This window comes from Chiloscyllium punctatum, chromosome 21 (assembly GCF_047496795.1).
Source record: "Chiloscyllium punctatum isolate Juve2018m chromosome 21, sChiPun1.3, whole genome shotgun sequence".
NCBI classification, from domain to species: Eukaryota; Metazoa; Chordata; class Chondrichthyes; order Orectolobiformes; family Hemiscylliidae; genus Chiloscyllium; species Chiloscyllium punctatum.
The window spans coordinates 21,080,796-21,096,340 of NC_092759.1; the positions used below are offsets into that span (position 1 = coordinate 21,080,796).

A 15,545-nucleotide genomic window follows, 5' to 3' on the forward strand; every position below is an offset into this window, starting at 1 on the left:
GAAAGAAACTTGTGGAGGTGCCCTCGCTGTTGCAATTGAATTAGCAGCCAATTGTACTACCAGCCACGTCCCAACAGCAGCAATGGGATCATCAGCAGTGGGCTTGTTCGGTGTGATGAATATTAACACCACCACAGTGAGGAGAAGGCTTCCCACCTCCTTCAACTCAGTAGCCATGGGTCTCGTGAGCCCCAGAGTGCCTGGGGAGATGGGATCCTGGTTTAATCTGAAAGCTACCCCCTCCTGACAGCTTAATTGTACATCATGCCAGTTTCTGCAGCTACAGGAGTCTGAGAGAGAGAGAGAGAGAGAGAGAGAGAGGGGTGAGAGAGATCTCCCCAGATACAGGAGTGTGTGTGAGAGAGAGGGGGTGAGAGAGATCTCCCCAGATACAGGAGTGTGTGAGAGAGAGGGGGTGAGAGAGATCTCCCCAGATACAGGAGTGTGTGAGAGAGAGGGCGGGGGGGGGGGGGGTGAGAGAGATCTCCCCAGATACAGGAGTGTGTGAGAGAGAGGGGGGGGGGGTGAGAGAGATCTCCCCAGATACAGGAGTGTGAGAGAGACCTCCCCATATACAGGAGTGTGTGTGAGAGAGAGGGGGTGAGAGAAACCTCCCCAGATACAGGAGTGTGAGAGAGAGAGAGGGTTAGAGAGACCTCCCCAGATACAGGAGTGTGAGAGAGAGAGGGGGTGAGAGACACGTCCCCAGATACAGGAGTGTGTGAGAGAGAGGGGGGGGGGGGTGAGAGAGATCTCCCCAGATACAGGAGTGTGAGAGAGAGTGGGGGTGAGAGACATGTCCCCAGATACAGGAGTGTGAGAGAGAGAGAGGGTTAGAGAGACCTCCCCAGATACAGGAGTGTGAGAGAGAGAGGGGGTGAGAGAGATCTCCCCAGATACAGGAGTGTGAGAGAGAGAGAGGGTTAGAGAGACCTCCCCAGATATGGGAGTGTGAGAGAGAGAGGGGGTGAGAGAGACCTCCCAGACACAGGAGTGTAGGAAGACAGTTAGTGCGACCTACTGAGATGCAGGAGTGTGAGGAAGATTGTTGAGAGACTCTTTCTGGGATCTGGGGGACATGTAAGTTTTAAATTACCTCATGACTTGTCAAATTGCCAGAAGCTGCGTGTGGGGAGCTGGGGGTTGGATTTCTCTGCAGAACACAAGAAACAACAATGAATTTCCTAGCATCTGCACTGAACCTTGGCAGGTCGTAATTTTCATCAACAGCTGATGTTGTGTTTGATTAAAAAGTGAGAACTGCATAATAATAGGGTAGGTGAGTATGACAAGACCAAGTCTTCCAATCACCACTCACCCTGTCACAGCAGGAGGAATGAGAACACTTTGTTTCCTCTGGTTCTCTTGAATAATTGAGTGAACAGCTTTAGAAAGATGATATAAAAATATACAAGGGAACACAGCCATTGTTTTCTCTTAAAGGAGCCAGCCTTATCCATCAGCTCCTTGTGAGCAGATTGCACACATTTCTGCTCGATGCCATTTCAATATCAGCTCTCAGTGACAGCAAGGTGGGATCCAGAGACTGGACACCTGAATCTCTGTGTTTATGTGTGTGTGTTTGTCTGTGTGTGTGTATATCTGTGTCTGTGTGTGTCCATGTGTGTCAGTGTGCGTGTGTGTGCCTGTGTGTATGTCTTAGAGTTTATATGTGTGAGAGTGCTTGTGTGTGTATGTGTCGGTGTATTTGTGTGTCTATGTGTGTATATGTGTCTGTGTGAGATTGTGTGTATCAGTGAGTGTGAGAGTCTGTGAGTATCTCCCTGTGTGTGTGTATCTGTGTGTGTGAGTGTGAGAATCTGTGTGTCTCCCTGTGTGTGTGTGAGTGTGAGAGTCAGTGTGTCTCCCTGTGTGTGTGTATCTGTGTGTGTGTGTGAGTGTGAGAGTCTGTGTGTCTCCCTGTGTGTGTTTATGAGAGTGTGCCTGTGAATCTGTGTGAGTGTGTGTTTCTGTGTGAGTGTGTGTATCTGTGTGAGTGTGTGTATGAGAGGGCTGTTTGTTTGAATATGAGTGTGTATGTGACAGAGTATCTATCTCCTGTAAACACAAGGTCATCCAAAGCCCCTACCCCTGTGTTTGCACTTGCTGGGAATATCGGAGCAGGAACAGGCCATTCAGCCCTTCTCACCTGTTCTGCCATTCAATGAGATCATCGCCGATCTGGTCTAACTCCATTAACCTGCCTTGGGCTATGCTTAATATCCTTGTTTAGCAAACATGTATTAATCTCTGATTTAAAATTAACAAAGTATCCAGCATCCATTGCAGTTTGTGAAAGAGAGTTCCAAACCTCTGTCACCGTTTGTGTGTGCAGAAGGGTTTCCTAATATCCCTCCTGAATGGTCTGGCCCTCATGCTCAGACTATGCCTCTTGTTCAAGAACCCCCTATCAGTGGAAATAGTTTATCTTTATCCACCCCGTCTTTTCCTGTCAATATCTTGAAGGCTAAATTCCAGAGAAAATGTTTGTATCATCTCTCCCCACAACCTAATTCCCTGAGATCCAGGTATCATTTGCTGCTTTTTCACATTGGCTCCTATCCAAAAAGGTGTCCCACTTTAAAATCCGCCATGATTACATTCACAAGTGGATGTGACATCAGTCGAGGGACAGGTGTTGGCACTGGGGAAAACTCTCAAACAAAAGCAAAAGTACTGTGGGTGCTGGAGATCTGAAATGAAAAAAAATACAGTCACAGAATTTGACAGCATCTGTGAGAAAGAAACAGAGTTAGTGATTCCAATCTGCTCTGAATGAAAGAGGGCTGGAGAGAATGTTTTTTAAGCAGTTGACGGAGGGAGATAAGGAAAACATGGTGATGGTGCTCCAGAGGAAAAGGCAATGGGAGCGCCAACAGTAATAGAGGAGAGATAGAGATGTGAAATAGGTATTAAAAGCAGGAAGTGGGTCAGCTGTGCTCAGCTTTCGCCCACTCCAGATCCTTTGTTGTACTGTGCCAGAGCAAAGTTATCTTGCAGTCACGTGAGCATCAGGAAATTCAGCTCCACAGAATAACCGGATATCATAAACTTCCCATTCCTCTTGATTGCTGACTTGTCTCTCTCTCTCTCTCTGTCTGTCTGTCTGACCATCACCAACAAATTGTTGGATGATTCTGGGAGGTGAGCCTTCATCCTTTCTGTGGGATGTTGATTTCCTCACTATCCCTGAACTGTGAGATGTACCTGGGCATTTTCAGAGGGGGTCTGGAATCATGTCCAGGCCAGACCGGATAAAGGAGCCAGAATTCCTGACCTGAAGATCACCAGTGAAGCAAAATAGTTCTATGGTTCCGACCCCTGGGACTAGCTTTCAATTCCAGATGTTAAGAATTGCATTTAAATTCTGCTGAGGTCTTGTGGACGGCATTTGAACCTGTGTTGCTTGTTCTGAAGAAGGGTCACTGGACCTGAGATCTTAACTGTGTGCTTTCTGTGTCAGTACATGCTGCTAGAGCTGCTGAGTTTCTCCAGCAATCACTTGCTGTGTTGGCAGAGTATCTGCCGGACTGTGTGGCTGGTGATATTGCTACGGCACCACTGTCTCCCGAGAGCTCTCCAATCTGAAGCTTCGCGTCCACGATGGTGTTGATTTTCCCTGAGAGAGGTTCATGTCTGACGTGATGTATCTGATTTCTTTCCTCAGGCTAACTCACCCCCAGTGATCGTGAACACAGAGAACCTGGAGGCACCCCCTTACGTAAGTCCACTTGGTCAGACCAACGCTGGAATGTCTGGGTCTTGCTATGTTTGAACACATGCATGTTAGTGCAGGAATCCTATCCCAGCATGCTCACTTCAGGATGGTACAGTTCCTAATCCCGGGGCTGAGGTCACAGACCGTTTGATTGGTCATCGATTGGCACAGGATTGGAATCGATGTTCGATCCAGAAGGGAACCTCTGCACAGCTGACCCTCCCAGAGCAGTGTCACCGAGTTGGCCAAATGGATAAATAGAGACATGTTCACTGTGTCCAGGCCCAGTGGGACTGCAGTTTGATAATCCTCACCATGGTGTTCACATCCCTCTGGGCTTTCACCCCCTCCCTATCTCTGTAACCCCCTCCAGTCCCTACACCCCCTCCCTATCTCTGTAACCCACTCCAGCCCCTACACCCCCTCCCTATCTCTGTAACCCACTCCAGCCCCTACACCCCCTCCCTATCTCTGTAACCGCCTCCAGCCCCTACACCCCCTCCCTATCTCTGTAACCGCCTCCAGCCCCTACACCCCCTCCCTATCTCTGTAACCCCCTCCAGCCCCTACACCCCCTCCCTATCTCTGTAACCCCCTCCAGCCCCTACATCCCCTCCCTATCTCTGTAACCCCCTCCAACCCCTACACCCCCTCCCTATCTCTGTAACCCCCTCCAGCCCCTACACCCCCTCCCTATCTCTGTAACCCCCTCCAGTCCCTACACCCCCTCCCTATCTCTGTAACCCACTCCAGCCCCTACACCCCCTCCCTATCTCTGTAACCCCCTCCAGTCCCTACACCCCCTCCCTATCTCTGTAACCCACTCCAGCCCCTACACCCCCTCCCTATCTCTGTAACCCACTCCAGCCCCTACACCCCCTCCCTATCTCTGTAACTGCCTCCAGCCCCTACACCCCCTCCCTATCTCTGTAACCGCCTCCAGCCCCTACACCCCCTCCCTATCTCTGTAACCCCCTCCAACCCCTACACCCCCTCCCTATCTCTGTAACCCCCTCCAGCCCCTATACCCCCTCCCTATCTCTGTAACCCCCTCCAGCCCCTACACCTCTCCCTGTCTCTATAGCTCCCTCCAGCCTCTGTAACCCTCCCTATCTCTATAACCCCCTCCAGTCCCCACACCCTCCCTGTCTCTATAACACCGTCCAGCCCCTAAACCTCCCCCTATCTCAGTTACCCCCTCCATCCCCTACACCCCCTCCCTATCTTTGTAACCCCCTCCCTATCTCTGTAACCCCCTCCAGCCCCTACACCCCCTCCCTATCTCTTTAACCCCCTCCAGCCCCTACACCCCCTCCCTATCTCTGTAACCCCCCTCCAGACCCTCTGGCTGCTATTTTGAGCTGAGATTTTGGAGGTCCATTCCTTTTGGCCAAGTGTCCTATTCCTACCTGCTCCAGAAGCTTGGGTATGGGTGAAACGGCTGAGATATTGTCGGGGTGACGATGGAACGAGACGCCCTTGCTCTGTTGGTGGTGTTTGTGTTCGATATCGCTCTGGGCTCTGTGTCAGAGGAGATCTCGTGCCTCTCCTTGAGTCCAGCCAAGAGCTCGGAAAGATGAATGTGACGCTGTCTGTTTCTATCTGACAGATCAATGGCACCGACGGAGAGATTGAATATGAAGAAATTACTCTGGAGCGAGTAAGTGACTGAGTGCCCTTCCAGCATTCCCTCACTGCCCCACTGCCATCAGCCCCACACAGCACTCTCACACTCGGTTCCTACACCCAGCTCACTCTCACACTCCTTCCCTCTCACACTCACATCACTCTCACCCTCACTTCACTCTCACACTCTCACTCTCACATTCACTTCACTCTCACACTCACTTCACTCACACTCACATCACTCTCACACTCACTTCACTCTCACATCACTCTCACACTCACATCACTCTCACACTCACATCACTCTCACACTCACTTCACTCTCACCCTCACTTCACTCTCACACTCTCACTCTCACACTCACTTCACTCACACTCACATCACTCTCACACTCACTTCACTCTCACATCACTCTCACACTCACATCACTCTCACCCTCACTTCACTCTCACACTCTCACTCTCACACTCACATCACTCTCACACTCACTTCACTCTCACCCTCACTTCACTCTCACACTCTCACTCTCACACTCTCACTCTCACACTCACTTCACTCACACTCACATCACTCTCACACTCACTTCACTCTCACACTCACTTCACTCTCACATCACTCTCACACTCACATCACTCTCACACTCACTTCACTCTCACATCACTCTCACACTCACTTCACTCTCACACTCACTTCACTCTCACATCACTCTCACACTCACTTCACTCTCACACTCACTTCACTCTCACATCACTCTCACACTCACTTCACTCTCACACTCTCACTCTCACACTCTCACTCTCACATTCACTTCACTCTCACACTCACTTCACTCACACTCACATCACTCTCACACTCACTTCACTCTCACATCACTCTCACACTCACATCACTCTCACACTCACTTCACTCTCACCCTCACTTCACTCTCACACTCTCACTCTCACACTCACTTCACTCTCACCCTCACTTCACTCTCACACTCTCACTCTCACATTCACTTCACTCTCACCCTCACTTCACTCACACTCACATCACTCACACTCACATCACTCACACTCACATCACACTCACTTCACATCACTCTCACTTCACATCACACTCACACTCACATCACACTCACTTCACATCACTCTCACACTCACTTCACTCTCACCCTCACTTCACTCTCACACTCTCACTCTCACATTCACTTCACTCTCACACTCACTTCACTCTCACACTCACTTCACTCACACTCACATCACTCTCACACTCACTTCACTCTCACATCACTCTCACACTCACATCACTCTCACACTCACTTCACTCTCACCCTCACTTCACTCTCACACTCTCACTCTCACATTCACTTCACTCTCACACTCACTTCACTCACATCACTCTCACACTCACTTCACTCTCACACTCACTTCACTCACACTCACATCACTCACACTCACATCACTCTCACTCTCACATCACTCTCACACTCACTTCACTCTCACCCTCACTTCACTCTCACACTCTCACTCTCACATTCACTTCACTCACACTCACATCACTCACACTCACATCACTCTCACACTCACATCACTCTCACACTCACTTCACTCTCACTCACTTCACACTCACACTCACTTCACTCGCTCTCACACTCACTACTCTCACTCTTACACTCTCGCATCACTGTCACACACATCTTGCTCACTCTTACACCCACATCACTCTCACAGTTGCACTCACTCTTACACACACATCACTTACACACCCACATCACTCTCTCACTCACTCATGTTCACTCTTATTCATTGAATCTCATTCACTTACTCACACACACTGTCACACTCATTTTCATTCACGCACACTCATATTCTCTCACTCACTCCATCACTCACTCTCACACTCACTCTCATTCTCTCACACTCCCTCAACCTTACTTACTCTCACACTGACTCCCTCACTAACTCACTCACTCTCATGCTCACATCACCTTTACTGTCACACTCACATCACTCTCGCTCTCACACTGACTTCACTCTCGCACTCACATCACTCTCATTCACAATCTCTCATACACACACTTGCTTTCACTCACTCTTGCACACACTCACTCACTCTCACACACACTCCCACTCACTCATTCCCCTTCATTCACTCTCTCTCTCACACTGTCACATTTCACATTCTCATAAAGTCTCTCACACTCACTCACTCTCACATTCTCGCTGTCTCACACTTTCACACACATGCGTTCACTCACACGCACACTTTCACTCACTCTCACACTTGCACTCATACACCCATTCAATCACTCTCTCTCACTCACTGTCACAGTCTCACTCACACCTACACTCTCATGCACTCATGCACACTCTTACACTCTCTCCCATACTCAAACACTCACACACACACACAGACACACACTCACACACACAGACACCCATCCAGACACACACAGACTCACACACACACACACACACATTCACACACACACAGACACATACTCACACACACACAGACACAGAAACCCACATACACACACACACACACACTCACTCACACACCCACCCACACACACACTCACACACACACACGCACAAAGACACACACACACTCTCACACACCCACTCACACACCCACACAATCTCACACGCACAGACACCCACCCTCACACACACACACACACCCACACACACACACACACACCCTCACACACACACACCCACACACACACACACACACACCCTCACACACACACACACACACTCTCACACACCCACTCACACACCCACACACCCACTCACACACCCACACACTCTCACACGCACAGACACCCACCCTCACACACACACACCCACACACACACACACACACACACACCCTCACACTCACACACACACACCCTCACACACACACACACACACAGACACATACTCACACACACACACCCACACACACACCCTCACAAACACACACACACAGACACACACCCTCACACACACAGACACACACACACACTCTCACACACCCACACACACACACAGACACATACTCACCCACCCACACACACACACACACCCTCACACACACACACACACACACCCTCACACGCACACACACACTCCATTCTCAGCCAGCAGCTCCTTACTCAGTGACTGGTCGGGGGTTATGCTGTTGAGTGAGACTCAGTCTCTCTTTGTCCTGTTGCAGAGAACACAGTTTGTTTTCTTCATAAAACCACAATGACAGGGGTCAGCAGGAGGCCATTTGGCCAATCCTGCCTGCTCGCCCGATCAGTAATTTTGTAATTAACCTTTGACCTCATCTCCATTCTCCCTCTTATCCTTTGGTCTTCCTTATTTTAGAATCTAAACCTCTCTCGATGCTTGTGAAACTCTGCAGATGCTGTTTTCTGGCTTTTCCCAGGGGAACTCAGGCCTTGGATTCAGTATCGCAGGAGGGACGGATAACCCCCACATTGGAGATGATCCCAGTATCTTCATCACAAAGATAATCCCTGGAGGTGCAGCGGCTCAGGATGGCAGACTCAGGTACACCTGGCCCACTCAGTGGGATGGGCTCTTATTGAATCCTGCTCAGTCAGGGTGGGCAGGATGGTCAGAGACACTAAACCCCAATCAGACAGTCAGTCACACAGTCAGAGTCAGTCAGTCAGACAGTCAGTCAGACAGTCAGTCAGACAGTCAGTCAGTCAGACAATCAGTCAGACAGTCAGTCAGTCAGACAATCAGTCAGACGGTCAGTCAGTCAGACAATCAGACGGTCAGTCAGTCAGACAATCAGTCAGACGGTCAGTCAGTCAGACAATCAGACGGTCAGTCAGTCAGACAATCAGACAGACAGTCAGTAAGTTAGATGGTCAGTCAGAGTCATTCAGTCAGACAGACTCAATCAGATAGTCAATCAGTCAGATGGTCAGTCAGGCAGGCAGTCAGTCTGTGGTTGTGTGTATTTCGAGATGAATGCTCCATATGTACAAAGGAAACTTTACTCTGTATCTAACCCCGTGCTGTCCCTGTCCCTGGGAGTGTTTGATGAGGGGACAGTGTAGAGGGAGCTTTACTCTGTATCTAACCCTGTGCTGACCCTGTCCTGGGAGTGTTTGATGAGGGGACAGTGTAGAGGGAGCTTTACTCTGTATCTAACCCTGTGCTGACCCTGTCCCTGGGAGTGTTTGATGAGGGGACAGTGTAGAGGGAGCTTTACTCTGTATCTAACACCGTGCTGTCCCTGTCCTGGGAGTGTTTGATGAGGGGACAGTGTAGAGGGAGCTTTACTCTGTATCTAACCCTGTGCTGACCCTGTCCTGGGAGTGTTTGATGAGGGGACAGTGTAGAGGGAGCTTTACTCTGTATCTAACCCCGTGCTGTCCCTGTCCTGGGAGTGTTTGATGAGGGGACAGTGTAGAGGGAGCTTTACTCTGTATCTAACCCTGTGCTGACCCTGTCCTGGGAGTGTTTGATGAGGGGACAGTGTAGAGGGAGCTTTACTCTGTATCTAACCCCGTGCTGTCCCTGTCCTGGGAGTGTTTGATGAGGGGACAGTGTAGAGGGAGCTTTACTCTGTATCTAACCCTGTGCTGTCCCTATCCCTGGGAGTGTTTGATGGGGGGACAGTGTAGAGGGAGCTTTTCCCGGGGATTAGCTCAAATGGTAGAGCGCTCGCTTTGCATGTGAGAGGTAGTGGGATCGATGCCTGCATGCTCCACTTCCTTTATGGGTGACACGGTGGCACAGTGGTTAGCACTGCTGCCTCGCAGCGACCAGAGACCCGGGTTCAATTCCTGCCTCAGGCGACTCTCTGTGTGGAGTTTGAACATTCTCCCCGTGTCTGCGTGGGTTTCCTCCCACAGTCCTAAAACGTGCAGGTCAGGTGAATTGGCCATGGAAAATTGCCCGTAGTGTTAGGTGAAGGGGTAAATGTAGGAGAATGGGTCTGGGTAGGTTACCCTTTGGAGGGTCGGTGTGGACCTTTGGGCCGAAGGGCCTGTTTCCACACTGTAGGGAATCGAATCTAATCTAACCCCGTGCTGTGCCTGATATGTATCTTAACTCTATTTGCATATCTTTGCTGTCTATAGCTCCCATTGTCCTGACCTACCCTGAATCCTTTGCTTTCTGACAGACCACATGGCAGAGCCTGTAGCATCTGTGCAGTTAGCTGATGTTCACATGCTCACATCCACACACACACACACACATAAACACACACACACACACACACACATAAACACGCACACACACACACACACACACACTCACATACACAAGACACACACACAAACACACACACATACTCACATACACACATACACAAGATACACACACAAACACACACACATACTCACATACACAAGATACACACACAAACACACACACACACTCACACACACATACACAAGACACACACACAAACACACACACATACTCACATACACACATACACAAGACACACACACAAACACACACACATACTCACATACACACATACACAAGACACACACACAAACACACACACATACTCACATACACACATACACAAGATACACACACAAACACACACACATACTCACATACACAAGACACACACACAAACACACACACATACTCACATACACAAGATACACACACAAACACACACACACACACATACACACACTCACACATACACACACACTCACACATACACATAAACACACACACACACATACACAAGACACACACACAAACATACACACATAAACACGCACACAAGCACACAAATACACGCACGCTAACACACACTCACACATACACATAAAACACACACAAACACGCGCACACACACACACACAAACATACACACAAACACACACACACACATACAAACACACACTCACACACAAGCGCACACACATACTCACACACAAGCACACACATACACACACTCACACACACAAACACAAACACACACACATAAACACACATATACACTCTCTTTCACGTGCACACTCTCTCACACACACACTCAAATACTGACACACAAACACTCAGACATACACACACAGAAACACACACTGAAACAGACACACTCACAGACACACACAAACACACACACTCACAGACATATACGCACACTCTCTCACACACACCTACATACACACACCCACAGACACTCTCCCTCACGCACACACTCTTTCTCCCTCACACACACTCTCTCTCACACACACACTCTCACACATACACACTCTCACCCTCACACACACACATACTCTTTCCCTCATACACACACAGTCCCTCTCACACTCTCTCTCTCTCTGATATACACATACTCGTTCCCACACACACACACACACACACACACAGGGTGTAACTGTTTAATTTGAAGTGGCTGATTCTGTGAACTGACTGGAACATACTTTCTCCCCGTGTGGCAGGGTAAATGACAGCATTTTGTTTGTGAACGATGTGGATGTGAGGGAGGTGACCCACAGTACTGCTGTTGAGGCTCTGAAGGAAGCCGGCTCCATCGTCCGTCTGTATGTGATGAGGAGGAAACCAACTGCAGAAAAACTGATGGAGATTAAACTGATCAAAGGACCGAAAGGTAACCGCCCTCCACGGGGAATAATTTCGTGCCGAAACCATGGACAAGTTCTCGAGTGTATTCTGCTGAGTCTATACCTGCCAAACTGTCCCATCCCCACCCCCGCCCCATCCTCCTGCTATTACAGTCTGCACTGAGACCATACTGTTCTCCCCCCCCCTCCGAGTCAGACTTGTGGTGGAGTTCACTCTCAGCTTGAAGGAGACAGGAGTGCGGCTCACATCAGTGTTTTAAATGTCACTAACAGGAATTATGAAGGTGTGAAGTTGGTAATAACACCTGGAAAACTTAAGTCAAAGGTTGGATGCAGTGACCGGCATTGAAGAAGCAAACATTGTATTTAACTAGCACCTGAGGGGAGGATCAGATTGGAAGAAAAAGCTTCATTCTACAAAGAGCAGCAGCAGCTCAGAACGTTGGTCAGATATACGAAACAAGCAGCAAGGAATAATGAAATTACGCTCGAAATATACAAACAGATAGCGAGAGTTTCCACAGGTGTTAAAGAATAAGTAAAGAGGCTGTTGATCATTTAGAAGGTGTGTCTGGGAATGCAACGATGAAATGAACAAGATATTTTGTGTCTTTCATGAGTTTAGAGAATACAAATCCCATCGCAGTGTTTGTGGTGAATCATGAGATACACAGAAGTGTAAGACAACAACAATGACCAGTGAAGGGCTCTGAAAGGAAGTGACTCCCTGCTTTTGTTTTTCACAATTCCCAAGTTTATGAAAAGCTGCCTTCAGGTTGTGAAATAGCGACCATAACGAAGGAAAAAAGAGTTGGACAGGAAACCAGACGCTAGTTAGTGTCACACCAGGCATTGTTATAGCCCCAGAATCTGTTATTATGGAGGTTACGGCAGGACACTGAAAACAACCTGAATGTCCACTCAGAGTCAACGTGGTTTTGTATGAACACGTTTAAATAATGTCATACAGAGTTCATTCAGAAAGTAGCCAGTACCAAACACAGCGGGAAAACTGCAGCAACTCAGATTTGCAGAACCCATTTGATATAGCACTGTCAGAGGGTCAGTGCTGAGGGAGTGCGTACTGTCAGAGGGTCAGTACTGAGGGAGTGCTGCACTGTCAGAGGGTCAGTACTGAGGGAGTGGGCACTGTCGGAGGGTCAGTGCTGAGGGAGTGCCGCACTGTCGGAGGGTCAGTGCTGAGGGAGTGCCGCACTGTCGGAGGGTCAGTGCTGAGGGAGTGCCGCACTGTCGGAGGGTCAGTGCTGAGGGAGTGCCGCACTGTCAGAGGGTCAGTGCTGAGGGAGTGCCGCACTGTCGGAGGGTCAGTGCTGAGGGAGCGCCGCACTGTCGGAGGGTCAGTGCCGAGGGAGCGCCGCACTGTGGAAGGGTCAGTGCTGAGGGAGTGCCGCACTGTCGGAGGGTCAGTGCTGAGGGAGTGCCGCACTGTCGGAGGGTCAGTGCTGAGGGAGCGCCGCACTGTGGGAGGGTCAGTGCTGAGGGAGTGCCGCACTGTCGGAGGGTCAGTGCTGAGGGAGTGCCGCACTGTCGGAGGGTCAGTGCTGAGGGAGTGCCGCACTGTCGGAGGGTCAGTGCTGAGGGAGCGCCGCACTGTCGGAGGGTCAGTGCTGAGGGAGCGCCGCACTGTCGGAGGGTCAGTGCTGAGGGAGTGGGCACTGTCGGAGGGTCAGTGCTGAGGGAGCGCCGCACTGTCGGAGGGTCAGTGCTGAGGGAGCGCCGCACTGTCGGAGGGTCAGTGCTGAGGGAGCGCCGCACTGTCGGAGGGTCAGTGCTGAGGGAGTGGGCACTGTCGGAGGGTCAGTGCTGAGGGAGTGGGCACTGTCGGAGGGTCAGTGCTGAGGGAGCGCCGCACTGTCGGAGGGTCAGTGCTGAGGGAGTGGACACTGTCGGAGGGTCAGTGCTGAGGGAGCGCCGCACTGTCGGAGGGTCAGTGCTGAGGGAGTGCCGCACTGTCAGAGGGTCAGTGCTGAGGGAGTGCCGCACTGTCAGAGGGTCAGTGCTGAGGGAGTGCTGCACTGTCGGAGGGTCAGTGCTGAGGGAGTGCTGCACTGTCAGAGGGTCAGTGCTGAGGGAGTGGGCACTGTCGGAGGGTCAGTGCTGAGGGAGCGCCGCACTGTCGGAGGGTCAGTGCTGAGGGAGTGCCGCACTGTCAGAGGGTCAGTGCTGAGGGAGTGCTGCACTGTCAGAGGGTCAGTGCTGAGGGAGTGCTGCACTGTCGGAGGGTCAGTGCTGAGGGAGTGCCGCACTGTTGGAGGGTCAGTGTTGATGCAGTGCTGTTCTGTTGGGAGATGTTAAATGTGAGTGCTGTTTAGTCTCTTGGGAGGCTGTGGAAGTCCCTGATAGCTGATTGAAGCTGTGTGAGGCTGAGGCTCCTTCCTAGAATACACATCTTGTGGAGATTGTGCCTTTCCTGGGGTGTGTGTGTGGTCCAGCAGAGAGGGTGGTTACTGTGGACCACAATCAGCTTCTCTGACCAACCACTCCAACCCATGGCTTCGCAGTTTCAACAGTGAGAACATCTCAATCATTGAGCTGCTAACATCGTCCCCAAATAGTTTCCTGCTTCTGCTCTGACTGGCTTTGTTGCAGCAATTGTTGATTTTGTGGAATCTCTCAACCAGCAATGAAACCGTCCTCATCTTCTGTATCTGTGAGCCAGAACAACAGTGTGCTGGCTGGGCTGTTCTCAATAACCCAGCAAAGGCACCAGGTCCGAATACCGGGTTCTTGGCTCGGATTGCAGCATCTCCCCGGGGGCGGGGGTTGAGCTCAGATCCCTGTGTCTCGGTTCGGAGTTGTTGGACAACTCACCTCGTCCTATCTTTGACCATCCTGGTTAGGGTCTTGAGACTCAGCATCCCCTACCATGACACTCCGTGCCCTCACTCAGTCCCTGAAGGGAAGGCGATCCCAGACTGTTCCCATCACTGTTAGCCTGTCATAAACGCTATTTCTCTGGTGCTCCAGAGTTTTTGGGAGGTTTAATCCATGGGGTTTGGGTATCGTTGGCGCTGAGTGTGCCCCCACCTCTGGGTGTGCATGTCCTTCTGGAAGTTTCCAGTGATCCCGTTACTCACTGCTGTGCACGCTGAATGTTTTGTGTCCTGCCAGGCCTTGGATTTAGCATAGCTGGTGGGATCGGAAATCAGCACATTCCCGGAGATAACAGCATATACGTCACAAAGATCATCGATGGGGGAGCAGCTCATAAGGATGGCCGTCTACAGATCGGAGACAAGATCCTGGCTGTGAGTCCATCCCTGAACTGTGTATCGCAGAGCTCCAGACCCGTACCAACCTCTCCCCCAACACCCCAACCATGTGCAAATTCACTACTGAGGGAACATTCCCTCCAGTCAGTGCAAGCATTCCCCTGAACCTGCTCTCTCCCTGATGGTTGGCTCAGGGTCAGGATACCCACTGCGCTCTGTTTCTGGTCACAGCCCTCCAACTTCACACCGGTCTCTCATTGGCACAGAATCCATTCACAGTAACCTCTGCTCAATCCAGACCGCACTGTTCCAGCCCACTGCACTCTGACCACTCCCCATTCCATCCTCTGTATTCCCACAGTCACCAAGAACACTGCTGTCCCATTTCCGAACTCCCAGGAACACCCAC

General features: G+C 50.5%; 1 protein-coding gene across 1 annotated transcript in view; it reads left to right on the forward strand.

The window, feature by feature from the left end:
- The first annotated feature begins 3,670 nt into the window (after nt 1–3,670).
- The window catches only part of LOC140492653 (disks large homolog 4), a 47,801-nt gene continuing 35,926 nt past the window's right edge, over nt 3,671–15,545 (forward strand). The window contains exons 1-5 of the mRNA XM_072591692.1: nt 3,671–3,721; nt 5,328–5,378; nt 8,726–8,874; nt 11,760–11,929; nt 15,036–15,172. Coding sequence (XP_072447793.1) covers nt 8,726–8,874; nt 11,760–11,929; nt 15,036–15,172 — 456 coding nt within the window. The 5' untranslated portion in view covers nt 3,671–3,721; nt 5,328–5,378. The remainder of the gene's footprint in view (nt 3,722–5,327; nt 5,379–8,725; nt 8,875–11,759; nt 11,930–15,035; nt 15,173–15,545) is intronic.